The sequence below is a fragment of the Mercenaria mercenaria genome, chromosome 7 (assembly GCF_021730395.1).
Source record: "Mercenaria mercenaria strain notata chromosome 7, MADL_Memer_1, whole genome shotgun sequence".
NCBI lineage: Eukaryota > Metazoa > Mollusca > Bivalvia > Venerida > Veneridae > Mercenaria > Mercenaria mercenaria.
Window position 1 is genome coordinate 25,951,308 of NC_069367.1, and position 14,305 is coordinate 25,965,612.

The 14,305-nt window shown below is 32.1% G+C and overlaps 2 protein-coding genes across 2 annotated transcripts; one reads left to right on the top strand and one right to left on the bottom strand.

Moving 5' to 3' along the window:
• Positions 1-746: 746 nt before the first annotated feature.
• Positions 747-4,789, bottom strand: LOC123554532 (uncharacterized). Its single transcript, XM_045344752.2, has 3 exons — positions 4,532-4,789; positions 3,423-3,564; positions 747-3,045 (listed from the first exon to the last, which is right to left on the bottom strand). The coding sequence occupies exons 1-3, from the start codon at positions 4,727-4,729 to the stop codon at positions 2,600-2,602; spliced, it is 786 nt and encodes a 261-aa protein (XP_045200687.2). The 5' UTR covers positions 4,730-4,789; the 3' UTR covers positions 747-2,599.
• Positions 4,790-9,084: 4,295 nt separating this feature from the next.
• Positions 9,085-13,934, top strand: LOC123554544 (uncharacterized). Its single transcript, XM_053547871.1, has 4 exons — positions 9,085-9,455; positions 10,251-10,287; positions 10,461-10,568; positions 11,264-13,934. The coding sequence occupies exons 1-4, from the start codon at positions 9,171-9,173 to the stop codon at positions 11,662-11,664; spliced, it is 831 nt and encodes a 276-aa protein (XP_053403846.1). The 5' UTR covers positions 9,085-9,170; the 3' UTR covers positions 11,665-13,934.
• Positions 13,935-14,305: the final 371 nt, after the last annotated feature.

Sequence of the window (14,305 nt, forward strand, 5' to 3'; positions counted from 1 at the left end):
TCTCTCAAGTAAAAAATATTGAAAACATGTGACAGGTACACAATGAAAGATAAATTACCTTATGTTCAATATCAATAGTACACATTTACTGAACTGGGTGTTTTAAATTTGAAATGCGAAATTGAAATGGGTAGGTATATTTTCCAGTTCATGACCATGGTTCTTATAGAATACCTAGAGGCAGGGTATAACGTACATGTACAAAGCCATTTTCTTTCTGTCAGTGGGTAGAATGATACATAGCCTTTGTTGATGGAGTATATGACAGATAAATACTGCGCCTTGTAAAGGGAAAATATACAATTGTATAAATAACCTTAACGTGTAATGAAATCTGTAAGAAGTGCCGTTGAAAACATTGATAGCAACCAAGCAAGATAGAGGTTATGAAACATGAAACACCTCTCACGACACCTAGCACCGGCTTAGGTGGATCAAATGGACTCCTTTATACCAAAAGAACATGAATTATAAAAAACACTGAGGTATGAAGAAAAAATGAACAGTCGCTATACAGCACTTAAAGACTGTTGTTGCGATAGTTAATAACATCTGACAGAAGATCCTTTTATAGCATAAAACGCAACAAGGAAAGTAATCAAAAACTTTGTTTGATTGAGACTGTTCATAAGACGTAATAAAATACGCAACACCATTCGAAATCATGTTCGACTTGAAGTTCTTTTTTAACATCATTTACCAAATACATGTAAAAGTAAAATGAAAAATAGCACATGAGTCAAATGTAGTGAATCAGTTGTTTATTATATACTCTCTAATTAAACAACTCACATATATTGATTGAATATAATGCAATAATCATGAAAAACATTTATTTTTCAGAGAACATACTAACTATGTTTACTGTTTTATTGATCCTTGGCACTTAATTCAGAACCTAAATAAAAATGTGTATGAAGACATATATTTACCATCTTTCCAAAATCTAAACATTTAATTGAAAGCCAAAACATTAAATCATTTTTGAGGCAAGCTTCTTTGGTGTTTACATGTTAATGTACATCTAACTATTTCAGAAATAAGAGTAAAGATTCAGTGTTAAGGTGTTGTAGGTGTCGTTAAATGAAAGTTGTCAATGAATAAAACGAATAGAAAATTTACAAGAATTAGTTCTTTTCCATTTGATAAAAATATAGAAAAAAACATGAAATGATCTACATGCACCAGATTATGTTTTGTGATATAATTACCATTGTAGTACTTTTATATTTGATTAAATGGGTTTCTTTAAAATGTACCTAAGAAGGAATACAAATGGAAAATGTAATATTCTGTGGGCAAATAAAAACATATCTGTACTACATTTTTGAAATAAAACAATAAGCAATCAACATAAAATCATCAACTCTTTAAATTAAATTTCGGTACGATTATATTGATCTTTTATTACACTTTGGACAAAGTAACTTCAAAAAGTTCTTGATGTTCAAAAAAACATAATACGGTTTCATAAATAATGGAATGAAAGTATACGATTTTAATATTTACGCAATCGCAAGGTCTAGTAAATATAGCTCATTAAATATTTACAGTATAGCAATAAAATAGACATAGTGCTAGGTAACCGGCATATGTTTATAATGTTTCGTCACAAGTGTCATTTTCTTTTTTTTTTTATAAAAAAAATGTTTTAAAGAATTCCCAATTCCTTATCAACCTTTTTATTATTACCATGATCCTACGTGAAAAACATCAAAGATATGCTAAATCATGGTTTGTAAAACGTGCGAAAATTTATTTCTGTTTTATAAACATTATTGCTGTATTGATTGCTTGTATAAATTCGGAAAATATCAATTTTGTTCAGGATGCATTTTATTAGTCTAAATTTGCCAGGGTTTTTTTTTTTTCATTATAATGTCTTTTCTCGTATAAACAACAAAAGTATAAAGCCCGATTTAAAGTCGAAGTTGTCTCCCGTATATCAAAGAGTCATTTGTACGGATCGAAAAATGTTACATGATACCGGTTTACTTGACTTTACGCGGCGAATTCATACAAGGCCAATATTTACAAATCTGATTTTGTCGTAAAAATAAGCTGGAAGTTAAAAAAAAAAAAAAAAAACTTATACGGCATTTGTTTTAATTTACGATTTCCTGATTTACAGACAACCATACAATTTCTCTTCAAAGTAAATAGTTTATAAAGTTTGTTGTTCTGCCTCAGTTGCTTTCTTTTCAAACAACTAACTCTGGTACGAAGATAAATAATAAATACAAAACACAATTTCTAGGTATAAATGACTGATTAAGGTAGTGGACCTGAAATGACAATCGGCATTTTCCGTTCGAGTACGTATTCTCTGTGGGCGATTTGGCATATCTAGTCGTAATGAAAAATAGCTCTCTGTTATAGTTGAAGGATGCCGAAATTGCTAAAAATGAATATGTTATTGCACGGAAACTGCCAACAGTCATTACGGGTCCACTACCTTAATATAGAATGTCAAAAGAGATCTTGGTCAGGTTATCGCTGCTAAGTAGAGTATCACACTCTACAAAGCAACGACAACCTGTGCCCTTACCACGACGAGCACGTGTCCCTTACGGCAAGGATTACTAAAAAAACAAAAGGACTATGCTACTAAGTTCATCCCAAAATAATTATTTTGTGTGTATTTAAGATACGTTATGTTGCTGACTTTTACAGAAAGCTCGTCACCAGTTTTAAGATATGCAAGTGAAGAGACATAGCTACTGTAATAGTTAAAGTGTTTGTTGCTTGACACCATATGTGGTTGAACATCTACAGCTAGCTCCATTTCCTCTTGATCGAGTTTACTGAATTTGAAGATGTTATGTTTGATAGGCTTTGTAGGATCTTTGACATTTGGCTTCCCAGTCGAAGGGTCACATGGCTCAAACAACTCGACGAATGAATGTATAAAATATGTGCCGTCAACAGAAATAATCAGGCGGCCGTCTGAGTACTGAATGGCGTATCTTTCAAATTCATTTGTTCTATGCAGATCTCTATTATGCTGCCATTCTCTTATTGGTACCATATCAGCACCCATGTCATCTGTAAAAAGTAATAGTGGTAAACTTAACAATCATAAGTTTTTGCCGCTTAAATCGCGATAAATCTTTCAAAGATTGTATCTTTTTATAGTATTGAGAAAATATATTTCTGTTTTTTTTTTTTTTTTACTAAGTTAGTTTTATCCGTGTAAGACAAAATGTTCACCTTGTACTATCCACCATATTTGATAGACCCAAAACAGAAATTGTTTTGTTCATGTAAACAGACATGGGTTTTCCAGTTATCTGCATGTGGCACTTTGCCAATTGATAATATTTTACCTTCCCATACCTGCATACCTATACAAATATTAATCATACTGTTCCGAATGATACTGTTATGCATATTCAATAGAGTATGTAAATAGCTTGACTCACATTTGTTAATCGAAGTCTGCGGTTTCCCAGTGAGTTTTACGGCTGGTGTCATTTTCGCACATGCTGCCTGTGCCTCTTGACACTTCTGTTGTTTTATCCTTTGCTGTTCTGTTTTGATTTCGCCATATTTCTTCTCAATTATCTAGAACAATGTAGAATTTCATTGTAATTACATTTTTTTGTATTGTAGAACAGTAAACTTCACGCAATGCAAGACACTTACGGCTGTTTTAAAGATAACACAAAGTTCAGATTCAACTAATCAAGATACGTAAGGCCTACAAAAACTTTGTTTCCGGTAACATGCTAAAAAATTAGGGTAGGTAGGTCGGAAATTTATTTTCCTTGGATTTTTTTTGGTAAACTTTCAGAAATTATTTTTATGTAAAAACAAAAAAGCAAATAAGGGGATTATGCCTTCAGAGCATCAGTAAGTTGATTTCTAACATCACTGGTCATGTTTAAAGCATAAAAATTGCAGTTTTGCAACTTTTTATTAAAAAGTTGAAAAAATATTCTCAGAGGCCATAAAAACATTTAGGGTCGGGCAAAAAATTTAGGGTAGGTCGGGATACCGGCAACAAACAGCATTATTTACGCCTAAGGTGGCTTCTTATACTGTCTATAGGAAGAACAAACAATGTGTCACGTCAGGGCGTTTATGATATTTTCGCTTGCAATGTCATTGGTAATTACAGCAACATAATTAATTCTTAGTATTTTTGTATTCGAAAGGAGGAATTTCGAAGACATTCATTTAATAAATTAAGTTTATTCCATTAGTTTTTTCTGTTGTCAAACTGAGCGGAGTTTAAACTTCTACATAATTATATCAGTATATAAACTGAAAAAAAGGTTTATAGCTTTGTTTAAAATGTGTAAATATTATTGTTTTCTGAGAAATACATACTTTTGTACGTTTTAATTTTATGTTTTACTTCAAATTGATCATATGGTACTAAGAAAAACATTTTTCTTCCGCATATTTTCGAAAAGTATCAACGAAATGTTGTATGAACTTGAAAATGCTCGAAAATCTGTTAAATTCATATTTCGATAAGTAATTTTTTTTTGGTAAAATGATAAACAAATTTGGCAAATTTTCTTACCATCACTAAATATTCGTGAAGCATATCTGCCGTTGGGCCACACTGAAGATCGCTATCCTTATTCGGTAAACATATTTGATTCTTTCCGATAGTTGTTGGTAATTCCGGCATGGTCAAAAGCAGAGCCATTACCACAGCCAGACAAACACCGACACTAACAAGTACTATCATAATAATAAGTTTTAGTTTAGTATCCATTCTGTCGTATTTTTCATCCACTGTTTTAAATTGTATCAGTTTATATGTCTGCTAACCCGATTGCCGTCTCACTGCGTACTGTAGGCCTAAATATGTAGTGCAGTATCATACCATATTCGACAACCAATCAAATCAGACGTATATATAGTGCAGTATCATACCATATTCGATAACCAATCTAATCAGACGTAGCATATGTTGGGCTTATTCATTGCTTTATTTCGGTTTATCTTGGGGATTTCTCTAATTCCAAAAAATATATCCATACAAATTTTATTACGCAAATTTTTTGCTTTACTAACGGGCAACTATCTATTTTTTGCCAATAATAGATTGAAACATATGAATTGCGAATTTGTATATTACACAATACGGACCATAAACTTTATACTTATCGTATATAAGGCACCATCAGTACTATTAAAGGCCTAAATAAGAAATTCTTTGAATGCAAATAAGAAGGTAATGCCTTTGAGCATCAGGAAGTTGATTTCTAACACCACTGGACATGTTTAAAGCATAAAAAGTGCTGTTTTGCAACTTTTTGTTAAAAAGTTGAAAAAAAAAAATTCTCCAAGGCCATAAAACATTTAGGGTCGGGCCAAAGATTTAGGGTAGGTCGGGATACCGGAAACAAACATTTCTTTTTACGCCTAACATAACTTTAATAGCGTTGTATATCAATTATCTGTAAAAATTATGATTATTAGTGGTTCAATATTTTTCGTAAATTTTCACCACAAATATAAAATGTGTTCATGTTGTATTCCTATAGTAGAAATGACATGGGACACTGATGCTAAAATTTTCAAAACGTGACTGTACGTAATCGTCTGCCGACGTTTAATTCGTCTTTGAATTTTCAATATCCCTGATGTTTTCTTCTGAACTGGATAATTGTCATTTTAACCTTATGCAACACAGAGTTAGTGTCTTTCCATGGTGTTTTATTATTGAAAATCCGAAATATTCTCGCTGGTCTCCAATTAACACTCGATTTCAGACAATAGTCTATACAATGCGCCTGCCGAAACGTCTAAGTTTTGCATAACGTACATGTCAATTAATACATACTATTTCATGGTCCAGTGTGGTTTTAAAAAAAATATAGGTAAGAAGTTTTTTATAACCGGACAAAGCGCGGTTATCAAAATGTCTTACCTACTTCTTGGCAAATATGTGATAGAAATATGTGGGGTGAAGAGATCTGACCTTCTATTGAACCATGATATTGCTGTTGTCAAACAAATTTGTGTCTTCAGAGGTAAGCTGTTTGTTGTATTGGGTTTAACGCGTTTTTACAACAGTATTTTAGTCATGTGACGGCGGGCACTTCACAGTTGACCATACCAATGTTCCTGGATTCTATACCAGTACAGACCTGTTCTCCGCAAGTAACTGTCAACTTCCCCACATGAATCAAAGACGGGGAACTAATGATTTCAGTCGCAACGTCATTTATTAAATAGTCTTGGAGAACATACGCCCCGCCTGAGGATCGAACTTGCGACCCCGCGATCCATAGACCAACGCTCTATCTTTTGAGCTAAGCGGGCGGGCTTTAGAGGTAAGCTGAGTGCGAATCATGATATCAGTATGTCACTGCATTCTTGTTAAGTACACCGCAATAAATTGCGTTTATCACCTGATTGTGGTCTCATCATGACCTTTCCAATTAAACCTGTCTGTTAGGAATTACGAAATAAGAACCGGGTCCTTGCTGAATTTTTGGGAAATCACGAAGAACGCACCATTAAGTATAGGTAAGAGGTTCTGATAACCAAGCTTCGTCTTACCTACTTATTGGCAACTATGTGGGGGTGAAGAAATCTGAATCTGACCTTCCTAATTAACCATGACATTGCTGTTGTCAAACAAATTTGTATCTTGAGAGGTAAGCTGAGTGTGAATTCCGTCATTTATTGGCAAACTGCCTCTTAATGGTGCGTTCTTCATGATTCCCAAAAAATTCAGTGAGAAACCGGTTCTGATTTCGTAACTTTTAACTGACAGGTTTAATTGGGAATGTCATGATAAGACCACAATCAGGTGATAAAGGCAATTTATTTATCAGACTAATTTATTGTGGTGTACTTTACAGGAATGAAGTGACATACTGATATTATGAAGTGTTAAAATATTTAATTAAACATTTAATTCTTCGCTCAACATAATCCTTTGAAACAAACTGAAAACGGTCCACCATTTTGCTAGACATTCACATCTGTTTTGGCTCCAAAAATTACAGACAAAATAAATGACGTAATTCGCACTCAGCAAACCTCTGAAGACACAAATTTGTTTGACAACAGCAATTTCATGGTTAAATTAGGAAGGTCAGATTTCTTCACCCTCACATATTTCCCAATAAGTAGGTAAGAAGTTCTGATAACCGGGATCAGAACCTCTTACCTATACTGATTTTGTCTGTTATTTGGAGCCAAAACAGATGTGAATGTCTAGCAAAATGACGGACTGTTTTCATTTTGTTCCAAAGGATTATGTCGAGCAAAGAATTAAAAGAGTCATTTGTTCTCTAGCTAGCTCTTGTAGTGAAATGTTCAATTGAATATTTTCACACTTCATAATATCAGTATGTCACTGCATTCCTGTAAAGTACACCACAAAGAAATGAGTCTGATAAATAAATTGCCTTTATCACTTGAATGTGGTCTTATCATGACCTTTCCAATTAAACCTGTCAATTAAAAATTACGAAATAAGAACCAGTTTCTTACTGGATTTTTGGGGAATCATGAAGAATGCACCATTAAGAAGCAGTTTGCCAATAAGAAGTAGTATGCCAATAAACACATATAAACACATTCAGTGGGGCTGTAAATCTTACGTCTCGACCAAGCCGTATGTATGCTATACATTTACAATGTAACCTTTGTATAAAAGCCAGTCAGCGGCCAAATGCTAATGTTCAATGTAACTGGACTGAATATATGTGAAATACACATACCGGTATATCATCAACGTATTACACACAAAAAGGAAATACATTTCACTTAGAATTAGTCTCTTTTTGCTCACTTATTGCAGTAGCTGGTTCTCAGCTTGTCAATGCATTTGCAATTGCTCTACAGAAAGCAAGGTAAAAAACGCTTTCATGAATTCGAAGGCTCCTGTCTCTTTCTTTGTTTGTATCGTTATACCGACCCGTCGAGACGAGCAGGGAAAAGGATAACCTTCTACTGTTTGATATTTTCTGACGTGTGCGGTTTGTTTCCCTTATATCTATGCGGCTATATATATAAAAGAAATTTGTTTTGGTTGATAACTGTTTATGTATGTATTCCCGGTGGTATCAACCTTCCAAATAATTCTAAAACTATCGCAGTGAAAGTAGAACCATATAATAATAAAATACCGCTGTATTTAACGTAATATTTATATAATAAGTTTAACATTTTCTGTTGCCAAACTGTTTAGACAAAAAGTGTTTATTACGAAAATGTCCGATGCTTTCTGTGCGATAAAACGAACTATATGTTAGGGATGTAATACTTATGCAATACTTATCTTCTTTTGAATATAACATTTTGTATAGAGACCTACTCAGTCCTGGTCAAAATAGTTTGGCGCATAGTCCATAAAGTACAATGGTATATGAGGTGTAGAAAACTTAAAATAGATATTCCCCTAAGGAGAGGAAATAGAATACACTGCATGAGACTTAAATATTGACATTCTTGATCTAACACCAAAAAAAATAATATGGATTTCGTAACAGGTGTGACATTAATCGCTAGGTGAAATCTTATTCGCTAAAATTCGTCAGTGAATTGTTTTACTATTGTTCTGATTAGAAAGTAATTAAACACACACATTTTTCGAAAGGTCTTTTAAAGACTTTACGCTCCTAAAATTGCGCAATATTTCCGCTGCAGAACTACTGCATATTTCTCGATACAAATCTAATATTTTACTGCATATCATACTCAGTATATATATATCTGATTACTTTTAGATAAATCATTGCCAAAATATTATGACCAAGCTTTTTTAGAATAGATTTAACAAAATAAAAACGGATTGAATTAAGCTTATTAGTCTACAGTAGTTTATGTACATAGTACATGTAATTGAAATTGATTTGTACATTGTTCGACCACGCAATGCCATATGAATAATATTGACTCATTATTTTCGGAAAAGAAGAAAATTTCTTTGAAATTCTAAAGGCCACATAATTTGAAAAGCATATCTAAAATATATTTTCTAAAAATTTTGTTAAATCATCATTATACAAATTATTTAAAGCTGTTTATCAAGGTTGTCAAAATACACTTTGTACAATTGATTAACAGTAAGGTTAAAATAGTATATATTTTTTAAACCTGTTTTTCTACTTCAAGCTGTCATTTACAAATAAACTATTTGAGCAGAAGTTTTAGTCTGTGGTATAAATAATTGTCGCTGTAGAACGTCAGGGATGAACCATAATTATAGTTTTACAATTGTCTTGATAATTTTATTGGGTTTGCTTCTGTCACTTAATATTCTAATTTTCAGCTTTGTTTTGGAGGAAAATAAATTCAGAAATTCCGGATATTTTATTAACGATCTGAAAGAATTCCCATTCTTCTGTGATGATTTATCATTAAGTGCTGATGAGGATGAAGACACTTTTAATGTGAAGAAAAATCTGTACAGATATTTCTTGCACAAACGCAGATACATTTGTAGCTTTCGGAATCTTACAGAACCATTACAGAAGGTTGCATCTGTGACAATTTGTTTTGCATAGCTTAAAACAGTTTCATTCTTTATTAAATTAAATGTTTAAGTGTCTCTATCACAATACAAAAGATAAAATCTAATAAAAAATTCTTTGGAAGCGTACTAGAATGAAAGCAAATATATAAATACCAGTCTCTGTTTCAAGCACTGAATTCGCGAAATTAAACATTTGTGAAACTGTCCAGGCATATTTCTTACTATATAAAGCACATATCTACAGCAATTAATTAAAAAGCGTTTCTTTTCTAAAACGAATAAGTTATCTTAACTGTATCAGGACTTAAACTTACCGCGGTAAGTTTTCCAAGTGAAGCTCGAAATATTGCAAAGACTGTTGGTGTAAATGAAAGTTAAACTAAAATATCAAATTCAGCAACATGTAGGAGTACAGATAAATATAATTATATCACAATTAATCCTACCTTCTATGTTTAACAATACCATGTTATAGATATATCATTTTTATGCAAGCAAAGATAGTAAAGTAATAAATATCAATGTCTGTAAGTATTTAATAAATACTTACAACTGAGGAAAAAGTTGTCATTCTTTTCGAACAAAATATCTGTTATTGACATAAACAAAACTTACATAAAATTCAGATTTGTAAAATAGTATTTGATTATTTGAAAGGCTTTGGATCAATTTAATCTTTATTTGATGATTTTCTATTTAAGTTCAATCTTTGTACGCTTTGACGTGCGAATTTAAATATGACTATTGCTACTGCTTTTTTATATATATCGTTACACATAAATGTTTCTTTTTACAGTTTGTTGAAAGGGAATCAAGATTAAGACTTGCTTCAGGTATTAAGAATAGCTATGATTCTCTAATATTATTCACGTTTAATTAATATGATATAATGATTGTGGTGTCACATCAATTTTATAACATTATCTTACACGTTATTGCAGCGTCCTTTCATTGACTGTTATGAAATGAAAGAAATGTGTTTTAATCAACTCAATTTATTATGCAGGGCTAGAAGGGGAAAGGTATTTACAATGTGGAAACGAGAGTCTGAGAGAACCTTCCGGCTATTTGAGTGCTACTTTCAGAAAAGTCTCATGGCACCAGACTTACGAAGGTAATATATTTTATTTATATATTTTGCATGTATTTATGGCAAATACATCGAATATGAATAAAAGTTAGCAATTTCTTTGTTATTTTCAGAATGCTAAAACTATCTTTCTGTAATTATGACAAATGACATTTTGTACATATTTATTTTCTTTTCAATACAACTGGTGTTGTATTGTTAAGTATTATATGCAACCTTGATAATGAACATTTACAATAACTTCTAAAAAACAAAATATGCTTACAATACAGTGCATTTTATTATTTCATTTTAGACGTAATATATTTCAAATAGTGATAGATCGTTGAATAAAAACATTGTTTGGTGTTCAGATGCAAATGAATTATATCAGGCGGGCACAAATATATTTCATAAACATTAATGAATGGTGGATCTTACATATTGAATTCATTAAACGATTTTAATGAAATAGTAAAAAACGATGTTATTCTGAGAATTTTATTAATTTTTAATAAATTTGAAGTGAAAGGCACAAGTGTTATTTTAATTTTATCACATGCTAGCTTTTTGCTGCTGAACTTTCAAAAATTTCTAGATTCTATATTCTTTATCTCTTATATTGACAATTTGTTCTAACACTAGTATAATACCAATAAATACGACTTTTCGGTATGACTTTCTTACTCCCGCGACGTTAAACATGATAGAAACTTACATAGACATGTGTTTTATTGAAGGGGAGGGATCAAACGTTGTTATTCACTGGGACAAACATATGGAGGAGTCATTCATTTCCGAAGGGCTTGTGTACCGTAAAGGAGAAATCAAAGTACCAGAAGGCCAATTCTACTTTTTGTATTCTTCTGTTTTAATCAACTTAACCAACGTCATGGTCCATATCGGAAATGCATACAGGTTTATTCTCCAAGTTTGTGTTAACAGTCGTGGTTATGAGCGCACTCTTTTGTATAAATCTCAAAGTTACAAACCAAGTGGAACCAATTCGATATCATCGGTGGCTGTTGCCGGAAATGTTTACATTGCAAGAGGCGATGCTGTTTTCGTCAAAGTGTCCGAAGCAAGCCGAATAATAATCAATTCAGTTGGAAATATGTTCGGCATTCTGCCACTCCGCTAACAGAAAGGAACTAACACACAGTTAAGTTACTACTTATAAGGTTGAAATTCAAACTCAAAATAGTCAGATTAGATCTACTTGTTCCTGTAATATTCAAACAGTATCTTATCAGAAGAATGAGACAACGGTATATGAACAAGACAGTTTGCAGTTTTACATAACCTGTTCGAAATATGATCTATATCACCTATATCAATTATTAGTATATTCTGTTAAGTTATATAATTTTGTGGCCAAAACAGTTTGTGGTTTTGGTCAAAACGGATATTTCTGTGAGATATGAATTCGTGGATTTCAAATTTTGAACAAATAAAAGGAACTGGAATAATTATTTTACTTGTTCAATGAGATATAATTCCGTGGCCGAGTGGTTAAGGTCGCTGACTTCAAATCACTTGCCCCTCATCGATGTGGGTTCGAGCCGCACTCGGGGCGTTGAATTCTTCATGTGAGGAAGCCATCCAGCTGGCTTATGGAAGGTCGGTGGTTCTACCCAGGTACCCGCTCGTGATGAAATAATGCACGGAGGGGCATCTTGGGTCTTCCTCCACCATTAAAACTGGAAAGTCGCCATATGACCTATCATGTGTCGGTGCGACGTTAAACCTAACAAAAAAATCCATGAAATTTAATCTCCCATGAAAATTCAAAAGTATGCGTTTTTGTTTTGACACCATATTGCAGGCCCGAAACGATTCGCATAATCATAAAGACCTAGAAATATTTGTATCACAAGAGACAGCATGTGACGTTTCTAATTCTTTGTATTATTTGGCTGAATATTTGTGGTATGCCTACTTAGCAATGTTTAGTTGCATTATCTTGCATTTTTCTTTTCAAAACAATAAGACCAGGGTACGTTTTTCAGTTCAGTGTCTAAAAACTGTATTGCTCTTTGAAAATTGATCACAAAAGTTTTAGAAATGTACAATGATTGATTGCCATTGATCCTTTGAATACCTGTGACAGTTTCGCATTGTGTCTTATTAAAACTGGCTACTGCTATTATACGAATATTATATTTTAGCATTGACAAGTTTTGCGCTCTATAAAATAGACAAAGTGTTACAAAATTGCGAAATTACCTTTAAAAGGAAACACAAATATAAAAGAATGATTACTGACGTGTATAGAAACTACTTAGTAGGCTTTTATTAAGTTAATTTTTCAGTATGGTACTATATTTAGAACTGTTTTTTTTAAGAATGTACTAAATGATATGCTACAAAACCATTTACCTGGAAATACAAAGACTGCATGTATTAATTACTACTTTCAGTAATGCATATCGTCTTTCATTATTCCGTATATTTTAGTCTAATACTGGTACTCTTTATATTTTTGTCTAATACTGGTAATCTGTATATTCTAGTCTAATACTGATAATCTGTATATTCTAGTCTAATACTGATAATCTGTATATTCTAGTCTAATACTGGTAATTTGTATATTGTAGTCTAATACTGGTAATCTGTATATTCTAGTCTAATACTGATAATCTGTTTATTCTAGTCTAAAACTGATAATCTGTATATTCTAGTCTAATACTGGTAATCTGTATATTCTAGTCTAATACTGATAATCTGTTTATTCTAGTCTAATACTGGTAATTTGTATAGTTTAGTCTAATAATGGTAATCTGTATATTCTGGTCTAATACTGATAATCTGTATATTTTAGTCTAATACTGGTAATCTTGATAATGTTTTAAATACTTTAGTTCGTGACTTGAGCGACAGAATTTCAATTCTATGACAATGTGCATAACAAAATATGTTATAGTGTAGGGATTTTAAAAGGTTGTGTATATAAATTTGGATTCCCATACAATAGTGGCGTATTAATTTTTAAACTGTAAGGTAGACAGATTCGTAGTTGGTGTGAAATTTTAACTAAAATGATTTTTAAATCAGAAGATAGAATAAATAGAACATTAGATTACTGTCTTATAAAGGACATCGGACATTATGCTAGGGATTTTGCCCTAAGTTCAAAGCTATTTCTTGACTTCAATAGCTGATAGTTTTATATAATGGCTTCAAAAACTGATAAATAAGTTATATTCCTATCAAACTGTCACAAAAAATAATTTTATTTCATATTTGTTTTCTTGAAATTCTAACAGTTTGTAACTAAGTGTCATATTTTTTAAACATTTAAAATGTGTATTTTTAGTTAAAATAAGGATTGGCATTTAAGGTATGTCTACTATGAAATATTTTAACACAAAACATAAACTTATACCATGCATATTATCAGTTTTATTGACATTTTAAAAAATAAACGAAAAGGAAAAAATAAAAGTGGAACAAAACTTTTGCTCCCATAACTGTTCTTTAGTTATTTCCACCCGAGTGCCCATGATAACTGATGCATTGCTCATAGCCTATTGTTTGTTTTCTATACATCTATTGCTATACTGTATTTACACATGTACAATACTGACCGAGCATTGAATACATTCAGTGGTGTAGCTGGCCATACATTGGCGTAGTTGGCCTTTTTCAGTTGAAGCGGAGGGGTGCAGGAGACTGCCTATTCCACTGTGGGTTCAAGGGTGCCTTACTTTTAGCATTTTATATCAGTGGAACAGACCTTCACTAGCTAGTATCAACATTTATGTAGATATTCTTTGGTAGTT